This window comes from Aquarana catesbeiana, linkage group LG09 (genome assembly GCF_042186555.1).
Source record: "Aquarana catesbeiana isolate 2022-GZ linkage group LG09, ASM4218655v1, whole genome shotgun sequence".
Classification (NCBI taxonomy): Eukaryota; Metazoa; Chordata; class Amphibia; order Anura; family Ranidae; genus Aquarana; species Aquarana catesbeiana.
In genome coordinates this window covers 36031538-36059264 of record NC_133332.1, presented here as the reverse complement: position 1 = coordinate 36059264, position 27727 = coordinate 36031538, and the positions used below count along the sequence as shown (strand labels likewise).

The 27727-nt window shown below is 42.6% G+C and overlaps 1 protein-coding gene across 5 annotated transcripts; it reads right to left on the bottom strand.

The window, feature by feature from the left end:
• Positions 1-253: 253 nt before the first annotated feature.
• On the bottom strand, positions 254-27568 carry LOC141107510 (major histocompatibility complex class I-related gene protein-like). Of its 5 annotated transcripts, none has more exons than XM_073598285.1 (7): positions 27402-27539; positions 18683-18892; positions 16064-16327; positions 14320-14607; positions 12008-12301; positions 5767-5877; positions 254-916 (listed from the first exon to the last, which is right to left on the bottom strand). In XM_073598285.1, the coding sequence occupies exons 3-7, from the start codon at positions 16179-16181 to the stop codon at positions 861-863; spliced, it is 867 nt and encodes a 288-aa protein (XP_073454386.1). In that variant the 5' UTR covers positions 16182-16327; positions 18683-18892; positions 27402-27539; the 3' UTR covers positions 254-860. The 5 variants fall into 5 exon arrangements, with proteins under 5 accessions (XP_073454386.1, XP_073454388.1, XP_073454387.1 ...); XM_073598287.1 differs by lacking the exon at positions 27402-27539 and adding an exon at positions 25716-25899; XM_073598286.1 differs by lacking the exon at positions 27402-27539 and adding an exon at positions 22172-22314.
• Between the last annotated feature and the right edge of the window lie 159 nt (positions 27569-27727).

The window sequence follows — 27727 nt, the reverse complement described above, 5'->3', positions numbered from 1 at the left end:
CTCCTTCAGTGCCTGGGCTTGTGAAATCACTTCCCCTCGGCGCAGGAAGGGCTCAGCTCTGCCCCCTTCCTCTTGTCAATCATCTGGGACACGTGACAGGTCCCAGATGACTGAGCGGCCAATCACGGCGCGCGGCACCGCTCGCGCATGTGCAGTGGGTGCCCAGCTGTGAAGCCACGACTGGGCGCCCACAGTTGCAATGCCGGCACTGCCGAATGGGGAGGGAGACGAGCGGGGCTTCTATCCCCCGCATCGCCGGACCCTGGGACAGGTAAGTGTCTGATTATTAAAAGTCAGCAGCTGCAGTATTTGTAGCTGCTGATTTTTATTTATTTTTTTAAAATGGGAACTCCTCTTTAAGTACCCAGTGGTCAAGTGGTTAAAGTAGTTGTGGGTTGTTGTTTTTTTGTTTTTGTTTTTTTTTTTTTTTACACTGCTGCAGGTGTAAAGTGCAGACACCTAGAGGTGCACATGCTTGCAGCAGACTGCATTTTTCCACCATCATGCCTGAATACCTGACACTTCTGATGACCAAAGCTCCGGCTCTTCCTGGTTGTACTGAAGCTTTCCCTGACCCCATAGGAGGAAACTTCCACAGTCTTCTGCATCTGGAAGTGTCGGAATTTTCTCCATCAGGAGAGTTGGGAATTTAGGCGTAGCAATGGGAACTTGCAGTCTGCTGCAGACATGCTCACCTCTAGGTGCCAGTACTTTATACCCAATAGCAGCTTTCTTTTTTGTTTTGGTACTTTGAACAGTAATGAATTTTTGCGTACAAGATTAAACAGCATAAAAGTAATATAAATAGGTAATAAAGATGACATGTATATATGAAAGCAAAAGAATTGCAGCGGGGCTAGTCAACTATTATTTTCCTCCATCTTCTCTTCTTCTGTTTTTACAAGCTGTCCACGTCCTATAAAGAAAAGCAAAATGAAGGTCATCATTTACAGTAATTTCCTTCTTTACCTTTAACCATGCTTTTAAGATGTATTTTAGATACATGTGCGAATTCGATAAACTCAAAGTTTAGGGCTTGGGTCACACTAAGGTGATGTGACTTTCTTATGGTTTCCAGTGCAACTATGTACTGTATAGACATAGATGGCAATGTTGAATAAAGATACTATTCCATCCAGTTTAATCTGTGTAAAAAACGGTGGTGCGACTTGCTTGCAACTTTTGTGCGACTTTGATCCTACTTCAATGCAACTTTACTCACAGAGGTCACATCAGCATTAGAAGCAATTAGAAGAAGCGATTCGGATAAGATTTTGATTAACCACTTGCCGACCTTTAACAGGTGGCCGGCCACGATGTCCGCCGGCCACCCGCGATCGCTCCTCAAAGAGCCAGAACGGGATCTGCCAATGTAAACAAACAGATCCCCATTCTGGCAGGGGAGTACAGAGTGATCGTCTGTTCCTAGTAATTAGGAACAGCAATCTCCCTGTACTTCCAGACAGTCCCATCCCCCAGGGAACACATTTAACCCCTTGATCGCCCCCTAGTGTTAACCCCTTCCCTGCCAGTGACATTTATACAGTAATCATGCATTTTTATAGCACTGATCACTGTATAAATGTCAATGGTCCCAAAAAAGTTTTAAAAGTGTCTGATCTGTCCGTTGCAATGTTGCAGTCCCTCTAAAAATAGCTGATCGCCGCCATTACTAGTAAGAATAAAAAATAATAATAAAAATGCCATAACTCTATTCCCTATTTTGTAGACGCCATAACTTTTGCGCAAACCAATCAATATACGCATATTGCGTTTTTTTTTTTTTACCAAAATAATGTAGAAGAATACATATTGGCCCAAACTGATGAAGAAATTTTTTTTTTCTACATTTTTTGGGGGGATGTTTATTATAGCAAAAAGTTCAATATTTTTTTTTTTTTTTAAATTGTCAGTATTTTTTTGTTTATAGCGCAAAAAATAAAAACCACAGAGGTAATCAAATGCCACCAATAGAAAGTTCTATTTGTGGGAAAAAAAGGACGTCAATTTTGTTTGGGTACAACGTCGTATGACCATGCAATTGTCAGTTAAAGCGACACAGTGCCGTATCGCAAAAAATGGCCTGGTCATTAAGGGGGAAAATCTTCCGGTCCTCATATGGTTAAAGAAGTACAGCCAAAGCTCGTTTGGCTGTGCATCTCCTGTGGATCACAGGAGTGCAGTCCGTTCTCCGTTCCTGTGACTCGTTTTCAGCAGCTGTCCCCCACAGAGCTGGTCCAGGCTAGGGAAGGATCGCAACCATGTGGTCGGGATCCACCCACATGCCCGGACTGGCATCTGGCTCAGCCTCTCAGCGAGCTGCTGAGAGCCTGAGCCAGCCGCTCCCTTCCACAGCCCAGCACTCCAGTGAATGAGGGGGTGGCTAGAGCAGAGAGCCAGTAACTGATGGTCAGCAGCTCTCTGCTCACGGAGCTTTGAGAACCGAGCGATCAGCGGTGTTTGGGCCACTGGGGGACACCTAGGTAAGTATAATTAAAAAACAAAAAAAAGGAAAACCCATACTTCTCTTTTACATCAGTGTTTTTTTTTACTTTCACCTCTCCTACCCTTGCTGCCTAAAACTGGTCCTCTCAAGAACATGTTACTCACACTGAGTGCAGTGGAAATGTGCATTCGTGCTCATTTTTTTTTTTTTTTTTTTTTTGAGCGTTTTTCATGTGTAAACGCGTGTTGTGCATAGGGCAGCACATTCACCTGAGAAGAGGTGCAAAAAAGTGTGTGGAAACATGTGTTTCTGCTATGTCCAGATGACCAGGGAGGAGAGGTGACATTGCTGCTCACAGTGGGAGGATTTCAGCTCTACCAATCCAGAAATCAGTGGACAGAACTAGGTGTGGCCAGCTGCTGATTGACAAGCTACAGCAGTGGCGGCCCGTCCATAGGGGGCTCACGGGAGCCGCCCCCCAGACAGTCACAAAAAAACAAAAACCAGTAAAAAAAAAAGGCCCTTTAAAAAAAAAAAAGGTCCTTTAAGTGCACTGCGTTTGGGCGCCGGACACAGCACACTATGGGAAGCGCGATGTCTATGCAATCATGAGATTGCAGACGAGACGCTTCATTTGCAAGGTTTTGACTTGCCTTGTGGAGCAATGGATTGCGCTGGAATACTTCCACCCATAGTATCACTACAGGTGCTTTGTTCTAGCTTGGCACCGCCACAGGGCATGGGCGGTGCTTTCCCCCTGAGTTACGACATCACTTCCGGTTTCCCTGTGCCAGTGATAAACCGGAAGTGAAGTCAGCAGCTCCATGGAACGCACAGCCCGAGCGGAGCTATTTTGGTAAGCAATGTTTCTGCAGTGCACTCCCAGTGTGTAGTATGAGTAGGCTCTATAGTATAATTGTGTGACCAGAACCTCAGTCCTATAGTATGAGTCTGTGACCAGAACCTCAGTTCTATAGTATTATTCTGTGACCAGTACAACAACCTTATAGAATTAATGTGAGAACAGTACCTCAGTCCTATAGGATAAGTGGGTGATGGGCACAGCAGCCCCATAGCATCAGTCTGACCAGCACAATAGCCTGTGGCCCTATAGGAGTCTGTGACCAGTGCAAAAGCCCTATAGCATGTGTCTATGACCAGTCCAGCTCCCCATATGAGAGCCATAGACCCAGCAGGCAGGAATGTCAGTAGCAGAGCATAGCTATGTGTGTGTATATGTATGTGTGTTTGTATGTATGTAAATATGTGTGTGTATGTAAGTGACCTTATGTATGAATGTGTGTGTATATACTGTATGTGTGTATGTGAGTCTATGTGCATATATGAAAGTTTGCGAGTTTATTTATGTGCCTATGTATGTATATGTATGTATGTTACTTTTAACTGATAGTGCCATTGAATGTGACAGGGTATATTTCCTGCTGTGACTGAAGCATGTGTTTGACCTCAGCCACTGCTTCTGCAGCTAAAGGCGATGCAGCTGGGGGTGGTAAAAACAAAACTCAACCGCATAGTTTCACTGTCCCCAAACCTCATGTGTATCTATGTGCTGGGGGTAGGGCTGTCCTACCCAAAGAAACGATGGAAAGAAGTCCCTGACACTTAAAAAATCTCAGCACATCAACTTCAGAGACAACATGTTCACTTGCTGCCTAATATATCCCACTGACTTTCAGATGCCATTGTAAATCGGATAAACAGTATTATTCACAGATGGCTGGTCAGTGGTCATAATGTTATGGCTGATTGGTGTATGTGACTTGTGTGTATATACATTGTACATATGACTTTTATGTACATACAGTAATTGACTTGTGTGTTCATTGTATACAATGTACATATGCAGTATATGATACGTAGATACATTGTACAGAGAAATGACCTGTGGAGTATACATTGTAATATATATATATATATATATATATATATATATATATATGACCTGTGGGGTATACATTGTACAGATATGACCTGTGGGGTATACATTGTCTGTGATGCTGTGTTATATACCATGATCTGTGAGGCTGCACTATATACCCTGATCTGTGATGCTGAGCTATATACTCTGTCCTGTGATGCTGAGCTGTATACTCCTGACACTATGGGTGGAAGCAAGTGGAATACAGGGGACGGATTGGGTGGATTCTATACGGGGTGGGGCTTATGAGAAGTGGGAGGGGTCAAAAAGGAAGGGCGGGGTCTCGCACCCACCATCCTAAAACTACACCAGCCGCCAATGAGCTACAGGCTTATAAATCAAAGACAATGTGGATAGCCACACCCCCTACAACATCTTCTCACCCCACTGTAGTGCAAGCAGCCACAGCCTAGATCAGCCTTTTTCAGTCTCTTTGGGGTGCCTTTTTCAAAATGCCTAAAAACTTCCCCACAATTGTATACAAGCCGGTGGGTGGATGAAACCTGCCTTCTAATTGCACAAAGCCACAGGTTTTCATTGTACACCATTACAATTACTTCTAGCTGCCAACTTCCTAACGACCAATGACATCATCAGTTGATAAGGAGAATGCCATTTGCCTGCATATCATCCTTGTTTGACCCTTCCTTGCCTCTCTCCATCAGCTTTGGGTTCTCATTAGCTGAGTGATGGAGAAAAACTGAGGGAGAAGAGAAACATTGGAATCAGTGTCAGTTTGCAAAAGTGTATTCGCTATGGAAGAATAAATCACCTCTATCGTTGTTCTACGTGTATTGTTATTGCTGAATTAAAAGCTATTAGAAGAGTTTTTACATTTTAGAATGGGGGGCCTCAATGTTGTCCATAGTTTTAAAGGGTGCCTTGACTGAAAAAAGGTTGAGAATCACTGGCCTAGATGATGGTGACAACGCTGCTTTGAAATCAGTAGCAGTGCAGCAGTGCTGTCCACCCAGTCACAGGAAGCTGAATGGGGTGGACCTCACTGGTAGGCTCACCAAAGAGAAAGCAGTAGGTGCAGATGACCACATGTAAAAATAATGCATGCAGTTGCCTCCCATTTATTCTTGCATTGGTTCCTACCCCACTAGGAGCACCTCTCACGCAACAAAACAGTCACTTTGTTTCAGGTTTCCAGCATGTGCCTTCAACAGAAGTCGATCTAATAATCAACTTCTGTTGAACAGGAAAGGCAACACACTGATGGAAATGTGGCTTCTTGCTGAACTGGCCATAAAAATAAAACATATAAACATTAAATCACACAAAACCATTATACTGTATACCCTTTAAAACATACAAATTAACCCAAAGTACACTGTACCCATATACAGATCTTTCCAGCCCAAGCCGCCATACTTACTTGAATAGAATTTCTTCACAATGATCACAATGATCACAAAACCACAAATCGTCAAAAGAATTAAAACAATAATAACGATATACAATCTGGGCTGTTTTCCCGTTTTTGATTCTGTTCAGGGAAAATAAGAAAAGATAATGAATAGGTTTGCTGCATTTTAGTTTATTTAGAGGTACAGATAATATTTTTCAATGGCAGTTGAAAATAAGCCACATTAGCCATCACAAGTGGCAGTTGATGAAAGGGCCAAACTCCATCTGTGCTTTCATACCCCCTTCAATTGCCACATGTTGGCATTTGATAGTGGATGTACACACTGGCATTTAACTGCTTTCTGATGAGAAGATTGTTTTTATTCTGTTTTGTGAGGCATTCTTAAAATGATTATATGGGTGGCAGTAAGCCTCCATACACATTAGTGCATCTCCTAAGTCACACTTTCCAGGTGTGACTTTGGACTACCACTTTGATCCATCTTTACATTCTTTGGACCAAAGTCATACTAAAGTACACAGACACCTTTTCAAAACACCACACCATAAATACATATACATATCAGCAAGGTTATCACTATAAACATAATTATTAATAAAACTACTTATTCTTTTTTTAACATTTAGGCCTCTTTCACACGGACTGTCCGTTCAGGTCCGCCTGTCAGTTTTTTAGGGGGACCTGAACGGACCCTCCATAGACCTCTATGGAGTGTCGGATGTCAGCGGTGACATGTCCGCTGACATCCGACCCTCTCCGATCCGAAAAAGTGTAACGGAGGAAAAACCTACTTTTCCATCCGTTTTCGGATCGGATGACGATGGACTCTACGGTCCATCACCTGATTCCCCCATAGGGGAGAGCGGCACTCTGACAGGTCCGTCACTGCACAGTGTGCAGAGACAGACCTGTCATCTTCCTGCTCAGCTGGGATCGGCAGAGTGATCCCCGCTAAGCAAGCGGATGTTCACGGGGCGGATCATCACTGAATCGTCCCATGTGAAAGAGCCCTAAATGTGGTGGCTCCTGAAACCAAGAACCTTATAGGCAAATAGCAAAAGAGCTGTAATACACTTTCTCTAAGTCATTCAGCACAGGAGCCTGTTTCCACCCAGCTCCAGCACATTCAGGAGACTGAAATGGAATCTCTATTCTAATAACAGTTATTGAATTTCATATACCATATATACTCGAGTATAAGTCGAATTTTTCAGCACATTTTTTTGTGCTGAAAGTGCCCCCCTCGACTTATACTCGAGTCAAGCACTTTTCTGCAGCAAAAAATTTCATTTTCCGAACCGACTTTGGGGCCCCGTATCTCAGGGCCACTTGGTGCTAGGAACCCCAAATTTGGTGTGCCACAACATATCCAAAGCTAAAGTTCCTAGCACTAAGTGGCCCTAAGTGGCCCAAAATCGGTTCGGAAAATGTCATTCTCTGCTGCAGAAAAGTGTTTGACATTTTCTGAACCGAATTTGGGGCCCCATATCTCAGGGCCACTTGGTGCTAGGAACCCCAAATTTGGTGTGCAAACCCAGTGGAACTGGTACCATAACATATCCAAAGCTGGGGTTCCTAGCACCAAGTGGCCCTGAGATACGGGGCCCCAAAACTGGTTCGGAAAATGTCATTTTCTGCTGCAGAAAAGTGCTTGACATTTTCTGAACTGATTTTTGGGGCCCTGTATCTCGGGGCCACTTGGGGCTAGTAACCCCAGCTTTGGAAATTTAATGGTGTTCCACTGGGTTTGCACACCAAATTTGGGGTTCTTAGCACTAAGTGGCCCCAAGATACAGGGCCCCAAATTCGGTCAACTGTGTCCATCTGCAGCAATGTCATTTCGGGACCCTTTGGGTTCAGAGACCCCAAATTTTGGCTACAGCTAGAGGGGCATCTAGGAACCCTTAACTACTGAGTTTGAAGTTCAGGGGACCTATGGCTGCAAATGGGCACAGTGAGGCTGCAAATGGGCATTGTTGACCCTCTTTTCCACTTACAGTAGCTGTGCATTTCTCACCCTCGTCTTATACTCGGGTCAATACGTTTTTCCCATTTTTTTTGTTGTAAATTATGTGCCTCGACTTATACTCGGAACGACTTATACTCGAGTATATACGGTATAAAGAAAATCTCTAGAGACTTCTGAAACACTTGGGAAATGTAGAGTAATCTAAATGTATACTTATATACAGAGGACAAAGAACGTCCCAGCATCTTGCTTAGTCATATGCAGATAGGCATTACCTTTCTCTGGCTGGTTCTCTTATTGGCAGTGGCAGCAGGTGCCCAATATTTGAGGGGGGTCAAACTAACGCTAGCCCCCCATGGGTAATTGATGGGAAGGCGGCGATCCCCCCATTCCCACCCCTGCGGGAGCTAGACGGGAAGGTGGCAATCCCCCCATTCCCACCCCTGCGGAAGATGGATGGGAAGGTGGCGATCCCTCCCCCCGTGGGAGACAGACAGGAAGGCTGCCATCAGAGGCCTCTTTTTCTTAGGAGGCAGATGACGAGGATCTGGGGTATGGCTACTGCTCCTCGCTCCAGCTTGCGAAGCTTGAGAAGAGCAGGGGCTGTTGCTTCTCCTCCAGGCTGAACGGGAAGTGGGTCCTAAGACTCCCTGGCCAATCGGGTCACAGGACCCTCTTCCTGATTGGCCAAGAGAAGAATGAGGAAGACATTATCGAATATTTATTCCCTATTGTCACACAACTGGGTGGGCTCAGGGCGCAGTGCCCTACGCCCCGGGCCCACCCTTTTTTTACGCCAATTAGAGCCTCGGGCTCTAATCATGTGCTTAAAAAAAAATAACCCATGCGTCCGGCACCCTGCATATAGATTAGGGGCCGGGCGCATGGATTAGGGGGGCGGCGTCCCTGCTTATTGGCAAGGTGGGAGTGAACCATTATCCAAGATATGAAAAGCAATGTATTGTCTGCTGCTCTTAAAAAGGACTTTTAAAAGTTTAAAGCCCAGTTAAAGTTCTACAAATATTATATTTTTGTAGTCCTGTACCCTGCATTTTATAATTCATTTCATTTATCTTATGTTTGCTTGGAAAGGCCCTGTACTCTCAGAGAAAATGTTACTTCCAGGGCTCACACTGCAATGCTCTGTGGTAGTAGAGCTGACTAACAGCCACACCCCCTGCACAAACTTCCACACCCAGACTTGAATTGTAGAGAATGGGAGGGGCTGTCTGACCAGATCAAATCAAATTAACCCCTCCTGCCCCTTGCCAGTGGCCCTTTAAGTGCTTCTTAATGCTGGGAGGTGGTACAATCATCCCATTCGCATTATCTCCTCCCGCCACCTCCCAATCATAAACAGAGAGCAGGAGCTTTCTGACAGCTCAGTGACTGTGCAGGGAGAGCACAGAGAGCATGCTTTCAGAACAGAAAGCTAGGTCCCCATATATGTATATGTGTGACATGTGGGCATAAGGTCCACCATTCTTACAGCTGCATATAACAGGATCTGCACCTGCCAACCCCGCTTTTTTTTTTTTCACCTCACCCTACCTTAAAGGGTAAATTCACCTTTACAGAAAAATCTGTAAGGTGAACTTACATAGGACCCCCTCCCCACTGACCTGGAGCGCCATTCTGAGCCCTGCTATAGCCGCGTCACCGGACCGGGGCTTAGAAATCCCCTCGGCTTAATCTCCAAAACGTATCCTGCCAGGAGGTACATTTAGGAGCATTCTAATTGGTCGGCGCCGTCACATGGGCAATCAGAACCCACGTAACCCGTCCTGTCAGCGGGGAAGAAGAAGAGAGAAAGCTGAGGTCCCTATTTCTCACAGTGGCCCTGCCTGAACTTCTAAACTCCTTGTGATGCTTCTTCCTCTCACACTCTAAGCCAGGGGTCCTCAAACTTTTTAGACATGGGGCCAGTTCACGGTCCCTCAGACTGTTGGGGGGCCGCACTATAGTTTAAAAAAAATATGAACTAATTCCGATGCACACATCTTATTTGTAGTGCAAAAAAAAAAAAAACAGGAAAAAAACAGTACAATATTTAAAATAAAGAACAATTGTAATCAATATAAACTTATCAGTATTTCACAGACTCCCCTCATTTCAGAACCACTCCCAATCACATACTTCCCCCATCACAGATCCCCCCATATCAGTCCCCCTCCATAGCACAAAGTCCCCCACCATAGCACAGAGTCCCCCACATCAGTCCCCCACCATAGCACAGAGTCCCCCACCATAGCACAGAGTCCCCCACATCAGTCCCCCACCATAGCACAGAGTCCCCCACCATAGCACAGAGTCCCCCACCATAGCACAGAGTCCCCCACCATAGCACAGAGTCCCCCACCATAGCACAAAGTTCCCCACCATAGCACAGAGTCCCCCACCATAGCAGAGTCCCCCACATCAGTCCCCCACCATAGCACAGAGTCCCCCACATCAGTCCCCCACCATAGCACAGAGTCCCCCACCATAGCACAGAGTCCCCCACCATAGCACAGAGTCCCCCACATCAGTCCCCCACCATAGCACAGAGTCCCCCACCATAGCACAGAGTCACAGAGTCCCCCACCATAGCACAGAGTCCCCCACATCAGTCCCCCACCATAGCACAGAGTCCCCCACATCAGTCCCCCACCATAGCACAGAGTCCCCCACATCAGTCCCCCACCATAGCACAGAGTCCCCCACATCAGTCCCCCACCATAGCACAGAGTCCCCCACATCAGTCCCCCACCATAGCACAGAGTCCCCCACATCAGTCCCCCACCATAGCACAGAGTCCCCCACATCACAGATCTCCCCCTATCACAGACTCCCCCCATGTGTCACGGACTCGCCCAGTGTGTCACAGATCCCCCCATATCAATATTACACTGCCGCCCCCTATAATATCACAGCACTCCCACTCAACACTTACCTGTATCACGCAGGACACGAGGCATGGTAGGTCCAGACGGAGGGCGGGACTTTGGAAGTGAGGGGCAGGTGATTGGTTCCTGGGACCGCCCTGATGCCTAGTAACCAATCACCTGCTTCTTAGCACAGAAGGTCCTTTGTCCGGGCCTGTCATGTTTCCCGTCCTGTGTGATGGAGGGAGCAGATGGCAGGGGGAGTGCTGCAATGCTAAAGGGGCAGTCCGCGGGCCGGATAAAAAACGCTGGAGGGCCGGATTCGGCCCGCGGGCCGTAGTTTGAGGACCCCTGCTCTAAGCTCTTCTCTACAGGGGCTGCAAGATTCGGATACCAGGTCAAATTCAGATACTTACACTGCTTGTATTTAAAAAATACATTTAGAATTATAGTAATGATTGCAGAGCTGCAATTATTTGTCACATTTTATATCTGCCTGGAATTCAGCCATAATGTATCTATGCAATGGCAAAACCTTTTTCTAGCTTTGGATAGACTGCCATAGGATTAGATGTCCTATTGGGTTTTCCATTCTATCCATGGCTCCATTTGAAAAATAAATTACTCTCACTTCCTGTCCTACTGACAACAGCTTCCCCAGACAGGAGGTAAAGGACAATCTGCAGTAGAAAGCAGAGGCATGGGAATAAAAAATGACTGCAGTCTTAGTATGTATCTAATTTACTAAAGAAAAGTTTTTATGTTTGTCTGTGTAGCTCTTGGAGAGTAATGCTATGTACACACGATCGATGGATTTTTTCCGACGGATGTTGGCTCAAACTTGTCTTGCGTACATACGGTTACACAAAGTTGGTCGGAAATTCTGAACATCAAGAACGCGGTGACGTACAACACGTACGACGAGCCGAGAAAGATGAAGTTCAATAACCAGGGCTGCTCTTCTGCTTGATTCCGAGCATGCGTGGAAATTTGTGCGTCGGAATTGTGTACACACGATCAGAATTTGCGCAAACGGATTTTGCTGTCGGAAAATTTGAGAACTAGATCTCAAATTTTGTGTGACGGAAATTCCGATGGAAACTGTCCGATGGAGCCTACACACGGTCGGAATTTCCGACAACAAGCTCCGATCGCACATTTTACGTGGGAAAATCCAACCGTGTGTAAGGGGCATAAGGCCCCAATCACACATGTGCATTTTAGATGCAGTGCGTTAAAAAAGCCCTGATTGCTGCATCTTTGATACGGTTTCATCAACATGCATGCTTTATAGAGGTCAGTGGTAGTGCACCTACAACACACCACACAGATGTGAACCGGCCCTTAGAAAAAAGTTTTGGTTGGACACAAAAAGTTTGCATATTACTGTTTAGCTCTAAAAAAAGTGCTGTACCTTGCATGTCCTGTTCTGTCAGAGTCACAATAAGAACATCATCCAGACTGCTGTGGTCCACATGACAGGAGTAAGTATCTCCCTCCCTTGTTGGCACTTCCACACTCACTCTGATCTGATAGGTGCCATCAGGATGGGGGAGAATTGGACTAATTTCATCTGAAGGAACATCATCCTCCCCATTCCTCATCCACTTCACATCCACAGGTCGGGGGTGAAAACCGTATGCCAAACAATGAAGTCTCGTCTTCTCCTCTGATTGATGATGGCCCCACACCTTCACTTCTGGACTCACTAAAAAAAAAAAAAAACGGAAAAAAAAGACAATGATTTAAAGCAGAACTCCGGGAATTTTTTCTTCCCCATGCAGCAGGGAAGCCAACTGTTTGTTTTGTCCAGGGGTGCACACAAAGACTATACTCACCTGATTCTTCGATCCTCCGAAAAACAGCATTCCTCTATGTCCAGTGGTGGACTATTCATGCCATCCTCACATCCAGAGCTGGTCTATTGGCATGATGACATCAGGATGGCCACCACAGAAGACTGCTAGTGTTGCTAGTGTGCAGGGGGGGGAGCAGTAGGGACTGAAAAATTAGCAAATAACTCATGCAGTGCAGGCAGAGCCCCCAAAAAAATGGGGAAAAAAATCCTGGAATCCTTTATAATATTCTTGACTTTTCAGAGTGGTCCCTAAACTTGTGTTCACCATGTCAGCTTTTACATAGTGATGACATACAGTGGAGGCTCCAATGACAAAAAGTAAAAAAAAAATACATATTGTAACATGTCCATGCACTTCAATAATTGTATAAAGTGATCCAGTACGTGAAGTGATATACCTCCATCCCATCCCTCCATTTTTGGATTTAACCACAGTATTGAAAGCAGTATTTTTCCCCCTTTTTCCCCTTATTTTAGGAGTGCGTTATTCTATATCAATATTTTTAAATTCTAATTTTTGCCAATAGCATCTACTCCTGAAGAAGCAAACTAGGTTTACGAAACGCATTGAGAATTGGGGTGATGATGGATTTCGGCATTTAACTGTTAATTTGTGAACTTAATTACTTATATTTGTATGTAATTATGGAGCTCTAATTATAGTAGATCAACTAGATCATATTATTGAGAAATGTTTTATACATAATTGTTACATTGTAATAAAACCTTTTTTAATCACATTGTTGTCTGTGGTGTACTGCATATAAAGTCCCATGGGCATTTGAATTATTATTATATATGATTTCTAAGCAATTGTTCATCTTATAATAAAAACAAAGTAGTTTTTATTATAAAAACTGTGTGACAAAAAAACTTTATATGCCCTTAAAAACATGAATACATTGTTTTAAATTTAAAAATTAGCCATATAGTTTTTGTTAAAGCAGAACTAAAGTAAGCAAACACTCGCCTCTTCTCCAACGATTCAATGTCCCCAAGCTCCCCCACAGGTGCTGTCCTCCTCTCCCTGGCTTCTATCTGGTGTAGGGTTTTGGGCAGTCTTATTTGGCTGGTGTGGGATTATGTAACTTCCACGTATGTGTAGGAGTTGATTCATCCCAGCACAAAGGTACAGTGCCAAGAATGTTCAATGTACAAAGAGGGCAGATAGAATTATAAGATTTGGTTCTTATTGGCTTCAAGGGAGTTTGTGCACTATGTTTGAGGTTTGTTGATTTCACGTTGGGTTAGGCAAATGTTAGTTAGACAGAACTATGCTTAGTTTGCGCATCTGGATGTTTGCATGGCATCCCCCCCGACGGACCCGGGCTGCATGGAGCCCACGGGCCACGGGTTGGATACCTGCCTTCTTGGATAGTGTGAATGGATAGATAGGTGGGTCATCCTATTCCATAGTTTAGCATGCGGCCAGGCCCATCTGGAGAGACACTGGAGATGCCATGTAAACATAGCAGTTGTGGCAGCTTAGCTCAAGGTGAACTTTAATGGTTTATTTTAAGGGGACACATGTCAACTATGATATTCTTTCCATGGCTACCCTTCTATTGTACTTATTTTCCCCTAGAATGCATTTAATGGGCCTCCCTAATACCAATCATAATGTAAGGTAGATTATTGAGGAATAATGGAAGCTTTCTGAGGTCTGGTGGTAGAGAAGACCTGTAAATAGCATGTGTCATCTCCCTACAGAGCCATGAGATCTGGACCTGCAGCTCTAAAGCTACGAAGCTTAGCAATAATACCATTATGGAGGACACAGTCTGCACCCAGGAGCTCTTCTCATTTTATGGCAGGTACACTCCTATTAGAAGATAACAATTATAATTTCATCAATTTTTTTTTCTTACCAGGCTTTAAGGTCTCTTTCATATAGTCCAGGTAGACCTTGAACCATGTCTTACACTCTTGCTCCATATACCACTTTTGCTTTTCAGCGCTGGACTTGCGGCTGTTCCAGGCATCAGTAATCTTCTTCGCATCAACCATCAGGGAAACATACGTGGACATAAATGTATCCAACGCTATAAAAAGATCCCCATTGGCCGCAAACTCTTCATATCCGCTATAGTTGTCATCTTCATCTCCAGACATCAGGCACCAAAATCGAACTTGTAAAACAAGTCCGTTTTTTCGATCTGCAAGAAAAAGAATAGTGAATTTATATATACCATTTAGCAATAACAAAAGCAATTTAAAATGTACACAATTAGGTTTGATTAATAAGGCCCAGAAAAAGACAGTGACGATTAGTCAGCTGAGGCAACCAATCAAATCTTCCCTTTGATTAAATGGCAGCAGCCTGAAAATAACAGTTGCTGTTTAATGATATAGATGGTTACTGCACTATGCTTATTTGGCCAGTCAAATTCAATGTAACCACTTTTTTTAAACATTCTGGGCAAAGCAACAGGTTTGCTTTAATCCCCCCCCCCTACAGTAGCATACACAGCACTTTTTTGGGACATTTTGGGCACTAAATATACAGGTACCTAGAGGCGACTATGGGAAAAAAAGAGCTCCTAGCTAGCAATCAGGGACAGCTTGAGCACTAGAAATAACATGAACTGCTGGCAGTGATCAGAAAAATTATACTGACACTCGGGGAGGATTCTGCTAACACTGCATTTTTGGGGACACTATACTATTGGGGACACTAGTATTGTTCTGATCATGACCAGAATACTTATACATTTAGATACTATACTGGTAATGGTGGTGATTAGCAACTTATAGTGTGACTGTGATAGTGTGGCGGGCAATCTCCCTAGTGACACAAATAAAGTGTATGTAGGTGCATAGGTCCTGCATTTACTCACACAGTATCTGAGTAAAAAGAGCTCAGGGAGCAAGAAACAGCCTGATACTGTGTGTGTTCTATTTACAAACACACAGGGCTATGCTGTGATTTGGCTAAAGTGGCTGAAATCATTGGCTGAAACCTGCTGACAAACTCATGCTGTAGTCAATCACAACACAGGTCAACAAAGTGTGCATGCATGTCTGTCCCAAACCCAGAAGAAAAGGCTGTAGCGTACCCATAAGTTGCCTAGCCTGGCTGTGCTGCCCACTCATAGTAAATGTACTGCAAGCGGGTGGCAAGTGGTTAAATGCAAGCAGTGTAAGTATCTAAATTTGACCTGGTATCAGCCTTTTGCAGTTTCTGAACAGCAGAGCTTAGAGAGGAGAAGGCAGGAGCAGTACAAATAGCCAACCAGGCATGTTGCAGTGCAAGGATCATACTGATAGGAGGAAAGCACAGAATGACAGAGAGATGACCTCCTCGGTGTGCTGCTCCTCCTTTCGCTGCCCAGTCACAGGGTGGGGATGAGGGCGGAGATGTTTAAGTGGAAGTGGAACTGTAGCAGCAAAAGATCAGTTTCCCTACCCTGCAAAGGCAGAACTTTGCTGTGTAGCAGAGATGTGTAAGATCTGGATGGACAGGAATTGAAATCCTTAGGTAGGTAAAAGGAGGCATTTCATGCGTGTTATATGTATTTCAGCTGTTTGCCTGGAATTCAGGCTCATGTTTGTGTTCACATTATCTATGCAAATATATTTTGCTCTGCTTATGGTTGATATCTAAATCTTTACCTTTGGTGTTGTTGAAATGTTTTATTATGTCATGTGTGATCTCCTGCTGCCTGCCCTCATAATACTGAGCAATCTGGGTCTGATTCTCCCAATGCTGAGGATTTATATCTGTCTCCATCCAGGGCAGGAGAAGCTGTACTCTCCGGGTCTCACTGTCATATCTTGAAATCTGTATATCATCTACGTAACCCACAGCTTGATAGGATGGGTTCCCAGCTCCAGGAGTGGAGTCTGTCGTAAAATGATAGCGAAGGATGTGGGGTTCTGTAAAAATAAATGAAAAGGTAAGATTTAATTAATCTTTGAAAACCCTGCTACATTTTTCTCTTGTTTTCAAACAAGCTATCTCTTGAAGGAAACAGAGGTAGGCCAAATGATCTAGGAATATGCGGACCTAATTGCAATCCTGAATCTGTACATGCCCAATCTGTGTTGAATTGCAACATTTGTAAATACCATCTGGTTTCTGCAGGGAGGGATTCCGAAGTTTGATACTTTGATATTTCAAGAATTTGATTTGTCATAAAGTACCCGATTCAGCTTTGGCTTCAATTGGTGGCTTATTGAAGCTGTTCACTTTAGAATGGAGGATTTCTGGACAGTTAACCACATAATTTTGATGGGCACCAACCCTAAACTGCTTAGTTTGCCAACTGATCTTCTGGTCCATGTGAACCATAAATGGTAGTTATGGTAATTACGAACAGACTATGTTCTGAGACTGTAACTTTTATCAAAGGTAAAACATAATTTTCATTGACACAAGCATACATGTGATCTGTAATTTTAGAGTTTGCCAACAGGTGGTACAAGAAGCAATTTTTGTCTATAATCCACCATTTAGCAGGATCTGGGGAAGCACACAGAGTAGCCATATCCAATAGATGACATGTTGAGAGCAATGTGGCCTCGTGTTCAGAGAAACTTCGAAATACATCTTCGAGTCATCTTAGAAATACATTTGGTAGGAGAAATGGCCTAAATAGGGAACCTGCAAATGGGTTTTCAAAGTGCAGGGACTATAAGCCTCTGACAAGGTTCCACCATACACTTTCTCTCCCATGGAGTAGTTTGACATCCCAGTGCCTCAGGAAGTGAGAAATGTCCCTATCTCTTGCTATCCCCAGAAGGTAAAAAAATTGCAAGTACCAAGGGCAATGAGGTTCCAAGGGGATATGGAGATTACCATAGTAAGGGCAGCTCCAACTACTCAATGAGACATGAGCACAAAACAACAAATATAGGAGCGCTCCCAGCCCTGTGCAAGTCAATAGAGCTGCAAGCACAGGAATAGATCAAATTGTCCTCTCCACTGGCTTGATGATGTATCAGTCTGGGTACTCCTGCATGTCTTTTTAACTTTACATTAAAGTGAATTTAGATTTTATATTTTCCTGGGCTTGTGGCTATATTGACTTCCACAGGCCTGGGAGTGCTTCTTTATTTGTTGTTTTGTACCCCAGAAGGTGTCTACCACTATACTGATTTCCTGGAGGCCCTGCTATGGCATAGATGTAGAAATTTATAGCTTAGTTAGGCCACAGATTGGTCCACAAAATTCAGTAAGAACTTCATGCTGAATTAGGGCATCAGCTCCCACAACATAACCTGGAGATATGCACTACTGCTGTTCATTTGTGTCACTCTTAGGCATAGGAGTCCACTAGATGGAAAAGAGTGAGGATAATGTTGATTGGAGTGTCATCCTTTCACCTTGGTGCTCCTACCTGTATGCATCATAAGGAAACCATTTGCTAATGTCCTTCTACTAGAACTTGATCTACATTGCCCTGCATGTTTTTTTTGGTTGACAGGTTATTTATTATATCTATACTTTAGAATGCCCAGCTTATGCCTCAAAGTTCAAGCAGAACAATTTCACTAACTCACTTTTAATTTAATAAAATAATATAATATACAATATGCTGAAGAAGAGAGGATTATTGCTTTCAGGCCTGCCAAAGACCAAAAACATAAACTGAAACCTTATACATTTGTTTTTCATATGCATCTCTGTGATTTTATGATCATTTTCCAGCTTTGTTTTAGAGCTTTCAAAGATGACATACAGGATTACCAAGGTAGCTCTCAACTTCACTTTCCAAGTTCGTAAGAATGGTTTCATCCCTTTGCAGCTTGATTAATTAGAAATCCAACATTAAGAAGAATCTAATTGTGCAAATTACACTATTAGTCAATTAGTTGAGTAGAATTCGGAATTCTGATGGGAATTTTTTTTTTTTTTTGCCATGCACACCCAACAATTAAAATCAGAAGCCTAGAAAACAGGAATTCAAGCATACCTATACTAAAATGTTAATATAAAGATATATGAACATGCATAGATGGATAAATAGATCATCATAACTTATCTTTCCTTGAAAAAATTGCCCTAGGTACCTCTGATGTTAGTCACATATCCAAAATCCTAAGAAATGTACTTACATGATCACTACTAAAGGAGAGAATTAGTTACTCTTAAGTCTAATCCTCCCCAACAGCAAGTGAGATGAGTCTTTAGTATTTGGTGCAGCATATTCATTGAGGTACATTTAACATAAATATCCCGTTTCCTATCCAATCTACAGAAGAGATTGTGGATAGGCTGTACTGTTTTACCTCCAAGTCATAATTCGTCTGTATTTCAAACATTGTGGTCGTCAATAACGGAGATGCTATCATGACTCCAGAACCTGTTTTGCTCTCCGCCTGACGTTGGTCCCCATTGCACTTCTTCACTTTCAGCCATTAACATTTATGCCTTATCCAGGTATATCCAGATAAGGAAAATGTAGTTTACACTGCACCGGATTCACTTATCTCTCACTGCTGTAGTAAGAAAAACACATAAAAGTTTAATAAATATTGAGCCATTTTAACAAAGTAATGCATCATAACTGAATTACCCAGAATCCCCTGCCATCCTATAGTACTCCAGAAAACTGCATATTTTACCCTGAGATCAATACTACATTACACTAACTGTGCACACAGATTAAAGCGGAAGTCCAGGCATACAAAAAATTAATACATTTAATGCATTCGTGTACTCCTTTAAAAAAACATTGTAGAAGTATTTTAAACACACAATCACAACCTAAATATGCCTTAATATCAACCTCTTGTTGCCTTATGGATTATCCCAACATGGGATCCTTTGAAAGGAGTAGGTGTAAAACAATGGAATTGGCTCTGCATTGTTTGTATATACAAGCCTTGGCCCACATTCTCTGCTCTTAGCAAAAGCTTAAATGAAACCCTTTTTGCCCGGCTTTCATAGATGCCAGCTAAATGAAATATATTCATTATTACAATATTTTACAGTTATTAATGGAGATTTCACATAAACTCATAAGGCAACACTCTTGTCATCCGCTACACAGTACTTATGCCCCGTATACACGGTCAGATTTTCTGACGGGAAATGTTCGATGGGAGCCTGTTGTCGGAAATCCCGACCGTGTGTAGGCTCCATCGGACATTTTCAAATGTTCAATGGGAGCCTGTTGTTGGAAATCCTGACAGTGTGTAGGCTCCATCGGACTTTTTCTGTAGGAATTTCCGACAAACAAAATTTGAGATCTGGATCTCAAATTTTCCGACAACAAAATCCGTTGTCGTAAATTCCGATCGCGTGTACACAATTCCGATGCAAAAAGTTCCACGCATGCTGGGAATCAAGCAGAAGAGCCGCACTGGCTATTGAACTTCATTTTTCTCGGCTCGACGTACGTGTTGTACGTCACCACGTTCTTGACGTTTCGAAATTTCCAACAAGATTTGTGTGACCGTGTGTATGCAAGACAAGTTTGAGCCAACATCCGTCGGAAAAAAAACATGGATTTTGTTGTCAGAATGTGGAATCGTGTGTACGCGGCATAAGGATGGGAGAGGGATAAGCAGTACTAGGAGTGAATCCAATTAAGTTACATATACATTGTGCTGAAAAGAGACATGCTGACGAAAGGAGAGATCAGAGTGAGCAGAACTGATGACTTATGAGTGTGTTTCTGCTCTTTCATAATCCAGTCAGCAGGCTATGGGCAGAGCAATGATCCCACTTTATTCACCTTCATGGCAGTGCTGTTTGGCTGAGGGTATATGAATAGTAAAAGTGGCTTGACAAATTTATACATTTTTTTACAGAGAAGATAATTCATATTTGTGATTTAGTCTGAGCATTTAGCTGTTTGCCTGGAATTTAGCTTTAAAGCAGAGGACAATATTTAAAGCAAAGTAAACCCATCAGAGTTCATCTTTTACTGATATGGCATTCTAGAAAAAAATCATATTTTATCTTATTGACATTATTGAGTAACTTAGAGCAGGGGTATGCGGCCACAGTGAGTTTGGCATGCCAGGAATGTCAGAAGGGACGCTGGGGATGCCGTGCAAGCACAGCAACCACGACGGCCGACACAGACAAGCCAGGCAAATTCATGTCTGTAGGGACGCTGGGGATGCCGCACAAGCATGATAGCCATGGCAGCCTGCATTAGCAAGCCAGGCAAAGGCACATCTGGAGGGATGCCGGGGCTTCAATGTTTGCAATTGCACCGCCAACAAGGAATGCCAGGTAATCTTTTTCTGCTCATCAGCTCTCCTTATTGTTAGTGTATTTTCTGTGTGGCCCAAGACAATTCCTCTTCTGAACTCCTGGAACAAAAATGTTATTTAAAGTGGTTTTAAAGCCTCAAGTTTTTTTTTTTTACCTCAATGCATTCTATGCATTAAGATAAAAAAAAAACCTTTTCTGTGCTACTGGATTCCACAGCCCTTCCTTATACTTACCTGATCCCGATCCAGCAATGTGCACAAGAGCAGCAGATTTTAACATCTCCCTCCTCCATGGGCAGATTAATAGCAGCAGGAGCCATTGGCTCCCATTGCTGTCAATCAAATGCTGTGTTGATGGAGCGGGGGGCAGGGCTGAGTCACCCAGACATGGAGACTCGGGAGCGAGCCCGTACAAGTGTCCCCAAAGAAAGTAGCTCTCAATGGGGGAACTCACCGAAGAGGAAGAGCATGGAGCACCAGGATTTGTGCAAAACCATTACACAGAGCAGGTAAGTATAACATGTTTATTATTTTAATAAAAAATAGTGAAGTTTTAATGTTACTTTAAAGTGTTACTAAACCCACAACAGTAAATTCAGTCTGTATATGCAGTAAAGCATTCTTGTTATACTCACTGTGGAACCTAAGGGGTTAATCCTTCACATTGTCTAAAAAGGCTGTTTGAGCCTGTCTTCTCTGATCCTCCCCTTCTACTGTCCTCAATCTCTTCAACATAGAGAGCTTTTGGAGTCAGTCTGCACATGCTCAGTTTGGTGTGTATTGCTAGAGAGTTGTTTTTTTTCATGGGAGGGTGCATGTGATCAGCACAGGACCAATCAGCACTGTACAGACAGAGGGTCAGGGGTCCTGCAGCCCCATAGAACAATCAGAGGAGAACGAAAACTCCTCCTACAAGCTTTCAGCAGACACTGATAGATTGCTATATACCAGTGATGGCGAACCTTGGCACCCCAGATGTTTTGGAACTACATTTCCCATGATGCTCAACTACACTGCAGAGTGCATGCGAATAATGGGAAATGTAGTTCCAAAACTTCTGGGGTGCCAAGGTTCACCATCATTGCTATATACTGTTGATGAGAAAGGGTATTTAGCAGTTTGTATTTACTAAAATAATTGCATTTCCATGTTCTGTGTACTGTGGGAGACCAGATATAGTGAATGCAGGGTCCTGGGTTTAGTAACACTTTAAATATATTCCTCAATAGCCTAAAGCCCCCGTTCACATTGGAGCGATTTGTCATGCGATTTGACAGGCAATTGCCAGCAATGGCAGTGTTCAAATTGATACGACGCTGACTTTGCGGCTTGAAAAAGTAGTGCATGCACTAATTTTGGGGATTTTGGGTGCGACTTCAATAGACATCTGTGCATGAAGCTGCACTGATGTCTTCAAAGTCGCACTGAGATGCGGCTTTCAAATAGTTCGATTTCAGGTGAAATTGCACGATTTCAAAGCCACACTCAATGTGAACTGGGATATAAATCCACTTTGTGTGCGCCAAATTCCTTTGCAACCCAACATATTACCTTGTAAAAGTAGCAGCAACATCATCAATGTGCTGTATAAACCTGTTCAGAGAGCAGAACTGTGGGAGGGACCTGATAGGCCACACCCACCACAGACTGTTTACAGGAAACTACCGGAGGGGGCGGAGACAAGACCAGTCACCCTGTACAAGGAGAGAGAGCAGCAGTGAGCGGTCTTTATTACAGGAAACTCCTACATAGAGGGAAAGTCTCACACTGGATTACTGCACAGATCTGGAAGAAATACAAAAAGCACAACAAGATTCAATAAATAATCTCTCCCCTTCCTTCTCTAAAAACCTGCCAATAATGTATAGGGGGAAATAAACACTTACCTACACCTCTGTGACTTTTGCTTTATAGGTTTATTTTATTTATTTATTACAGGTACTTATATAGCGTTGTCATATATATATATTGTAAATTCCCTGCCCTCAAGGCGCTTACAATCTAAAGTCCCTAACTCACACACACTATAATACCAAAAGTATTGTGACGCCTGCCTTTACACACAGTCCGTAGGGTTCAATATTGAGTTGGCCCAACCTTTACAACTATACCAGCTTCAACTCTTCTGGGAAGGCCGTCCACAAGGTTTAGGAGTGTGTCTGTTGGAATGTTTAACCAAAAGCGCATTTTTTAGGTCAGGTACTGATGTGGACAAGAAGGCCTGGCTGGTAGTCTCCACTCTAATTCATCCCAAAGGTGTTCTATCGGGTTGAGGTCAGGACTCTGTGCAGGCTAGTCAAGTTCCTCCACCTCCAAACTCGCTTATCCATGTGTTTATGGACCTTGCTTTGTGCGCTGGTGTGCAGTCATGTTGGAACAGGAAGGGGCCATCTCCAAACTGTTCCCACAAAGTTGGGAGCACAAAATTATCCAAAATGTCTTGGTATGCTAATACCTTAAGTGTTCCCTTCACTAGAACTAAGAGGCCGAGCCCAACCCCTGAAAAACAACCCCACACAATAATTCCCCCTCCACCAAATGATTTGGACCAGTGCACAAAGCAAGGTCCATAAAGACATGGATGAGCGAGTTTGGGGTGGAGGAACTTGACCATCACCACTATGTTCAGGGAAACCAGGAAGTGGAAAATACAAAGGTAAGTACCGGTAAATAAAAAAAAACTAACCACTTCAGCCTTTGCGATGTACCTGTGCAACCTCCAGGTTGGGGTGGTTAATGTAAAAGCAATCCTAGTGGCTAATTAGCCACCAGATCGCTTTAACAGGCTGTGGAAGGGGATCTCCTCCCTCCCCTCTTGCTGCCCTCCGGTGCCTCTCTGGGCTTTTCAGTCCCACCAGGGAGCCCAGGACTGAAGCTGGTGGCTCTTCTGGCTTACCATAAAGGTGAACGAGGACCAGATCTTCCCCAGTCATCTCTATGGTATAAGAGACCAGGAGAGATGAGCATTGTGTCACTTCCAGTTTCGCCAGAATGTAAACAAGCAATTCCTGGCTTTTAAAAGCATTTGATCAAGCTGATTTTGGTTTGATCAGATGCTTTTGAGGCCAGGGGAGAGATATGGGATCTAATAGACCCCCAGATGTCTCAGTAAAGAGGACCTGTCAAGCTTATTGCTATCACAAGGGATATTATTCATCGACATCTAAAATAAAAAATTAAAGTTACAGTGTAAAAAAAAATTCTAATAAAATAAATAATAAAATATATATTTTTTAAGGCGCCTCAGCCCACCGTGCTGACGCACAAAGGCGAACGAGTGTGTCAGTCCCGCGCGCATACGTAAACAGCGGTTTCACCACACATGTGAGGTATTGCCATGAACATCAGGGCAATCATTCTAGCATCAGATCTCCTGGGTAACTCTTAACTGGTAACCTGTAAAGGCTTTTAAAGCCTCGCCTATGAAGAATTTTAAGTACTGTAGTTTGTCACAAGCGTGCGTAATTTTAAAGCGTGACATGTTAGGTATCTATTTATTCGACTTAACATCATCTTTTATATTGTACCAAACAATTGGATATTATATTGTGTTTTTGTGCATTAAAATTTACTAAAGTGTATTTTTTTCAAAAAATATTGTGGTTTATTTACTAAAGGCAAATCCACTTTGCACTACAAGTGCGCTTGGAAGTGCAGTCGCTGTAGATCTGAGGGGGATGTGCAAGGAGAATAAAAAAAAACAGCATTTTTGTTTATACATGATTGGATGCTAAAATCAGCAGAGCTTCCCCTCATTTCAGATCTTCCCCTCAGATCTACAGTGACTACACTTCCAAGTGCACAGTGGATTTGCCTTTAGTAAATAAACCCCATTGTGTTTGAAAAACCACTGAGCAAATACTGTGTGACATATAAAATTGCAACACCCAACATTTTATTTTCTAGGGCCCCTGCTTAAAAAAAATATATAATGTTTGGGGGTTGTAAGTAATTTTCTCTAAAAAAAAATGCTGGTTTATACATGTAGGAAAAAAGTGTCAGCATATGCCTGGGGCTGAAGTGCTAATCAGATTTACATCAGCATGCACAGATGCATGCTGATGTGAATTTTAGTGAAAAGAGAGAAAGGTCTACTAATATATCTAGACATTAACCATCGTAAAAGCATACAAAATTTAAATAAAAAGCAATGGTTAAAATTTTTTTTTTTTAAATGCAAAAGTGCAGATTTCTTCTGATAATGTGATGTGATCAAAGTCAAGATCACTACCACTAAGGTGTCCGTTTATGAAGCAGTGAAATCTATTCACTGCTTCATTCTCCGGCATTCACAGTGAAGATTTTTCTCCTCTGTGTGCCAGTTTATGAAGCTTTGTAGATCGCTTCACCTTTGGAGGAGTGAAGAGATCTACAAATGCTTTCAACAGTGGAGAAAGGCTCCTGATACTGGAATCTCGTGAGACTTTACGAGATTACAGCACCAGAAATACAGAGATGTCAGTTTATTAAGCAGTGATAAATTATCACCGCTCAATACACGGACAGACGGCGTGAATTACTGTTAATAAAATAATGAGTCCCCCTACATTATATACATATGTATACACACACACATTATATATACATGTATATACACATACATTATATATATATACATATACACATTATATGTATATATGTATATATATGTATACACATAAATATGACAGGGGGACATGCTTACAGTGTTGGGGGGTCTGAACGAGGCATAAGGAAGTTAAAAATCTTCCTCCTTCCCCCTCAGATCCCCCCAGATTTCCTCTTCACTCCCCGATTCTCCACCTCTGAGCTGGTGAACCTGGGAGTGTGAATTCTGACTCAGATCACCAGTGAAGCGGTGAGATCACCGCTTCATAAACTGGCCCTTTCTGTGTCATTCAATGAGGATTCTCCGTGTGTAGAGATAATCGGAGGGAGAACAAGTTCAAACACTTCTCCCCCAATTATCACTGTTTCATAAACTGTTTATGGACTGTGATCAGCGGTGATCCTCGGGATCACCGCTGATCACTGCTGATCACTGCTTCATAAACGGACACCTCTATGATGAAACAAATACATTCATAATTAAAAAAAGGAAAATAGACACACTAACCTGTCCAGACAATCAATAAACACAGATAGTTTATCAGGACATAGCCTAATAGAGACATCTTAAAGATCTGTGTCTTCTATTATGCTGAAATAACTGATAAGTTAAACATCAGCTACTTTCTATGGCCCTTTCCCACAATGATTGGATAACTGAGATCAGGCCACTTTTCTGAGCTCATTTCCTTTCTAAACAGTTGCACGGAAACTATGCCACTAATAAAGGCTGCGGAAGCACAGAGGGAGTAGATTGTGCAATCACATTACAAGCTGCTTCCAAAAATGGAAATTGCTGTTTATTGTACATGTGTTAACCACTTCAGCTCCAGAAGATTCACCCTCCTTTCATGACCAGGCCATTCTTTTGCTTTTTGGCACTGCGTTAATTTTATTGACGATTGTGCGATCATGCAACACTATACACAAATGAAATGTGTGATGTTACTGTTAACTTTAGCTTGATTTTATATAGTAATATTGTTTGCAGGTATAGACAATGTATTTGTCAACACCACCTGTGTGTATCCTTCCCCCTATTTGTAACTCCCTGAAAAATCAATAAAAATCTATTGAAGGAAAAAAAATGTAATTTATAAAAAAAAAAAAAATCCCACAAATAGAGCTTTCTTTTGGTGGTATTTGATCACCACTGGGTTTTTAATTTTTTTATTATATAAACGATAAAAGACCGACAATTTTGGAAAAAAAAAAACAACAGTTTTTTTAACTTTCTGCTATAAAAAATATATGTCATAAAAAAATGTAAATCTCTTAATACATTTTGGCCAAAATGTATACTGTTACATGTCTTTGGTAAAAGAAAATCCCAGTAAGTGTATATTGATTGGTTTACGTGAAAGTTATAGTTTCTATAAACTATAGACTATATACTGTAATTTCTATTATTTTATTTATATACTAGTAATGGTGGTGATCCCGGTCCACCGATGGTAGCCAATCAGGGCTACTAGAGGTGCTCACAGGGCTGGAGGAGAAGTTACCCGTGGGTATAGGGCAGAAGTAATATCAGCTTGGGGGTGGACCGCCTCTACATCTCCTCCAGCCTTATGAGCACCTCCTATGGCCTGTTAATGCTGGCTCTCTGACCTGAGTTCTAACATTTTTTAAACTGCCCACTAGATGGCGCTTTAATTCCTTTCTATACACACACACAGGAGCGGTGGGGGAAATAGCATGCAATTCGGACAGGAATCACACCGCATTCCTGTTCAAATCGCATGCAATTCTTTGCAGTGCAATGTGCGCCCACTCATCTTGTATTGACTCAAATTGCACCGCAAAGTATCGGTTTCGGTATTGGGAGCATTTGGGTGAGTTCCGATACTCACACTAACGCTTGGTATCGGCACCGGTGCATCCCTAGTAACATTGCTTTCTCAAGGGGCATCTGCACAGCTGAAGCTTTAACACTACTTTCAGGGAAACAAAAAAAAAATGCTAACTAAAGCAATAAAAAAAGTGTTAGTCAATTTAACATCAGCATGCAGAGATGCATGCTGATGTGAATTTTAAAGAAAGGGGGAAGGGTCCAACAGTATAAATGGTAACTGATGTAATAAGATAGAAGATGAAGTATAAAAAGAACACATAGTTAAAAAAAAAAACTGCAAGAGTGTAGTGCGGTGAAATAAATACATCAATAAATGATGATGATGATTGGAGCACTAACCTGCAAAGGAGATCAACAGATGCAGATAGGTTATCAGGACATAGTGGAGGAGATCCATCTTAATTGAGCCGTAATTTCTTTTATGCTGCAATAACTTTTCTCAATGAATTTTGCTTCACTTACTTCTTATGGGGATTCCCTGGAGCTCTCTGATTTGACAATTCAGGTCAGGCCACATTTCTGTACTACAGTAACCTTTGTCTCTAAACAAAAGGCAGGAAAAAGGAAATGTCACTCAAGAACTGTGAAGCCGCAGAGCCAGTAGGTTGCAGACCGGGTTTCTAGACTGAAAATTACAAATGTTTACTGTACATGTACACAAGATA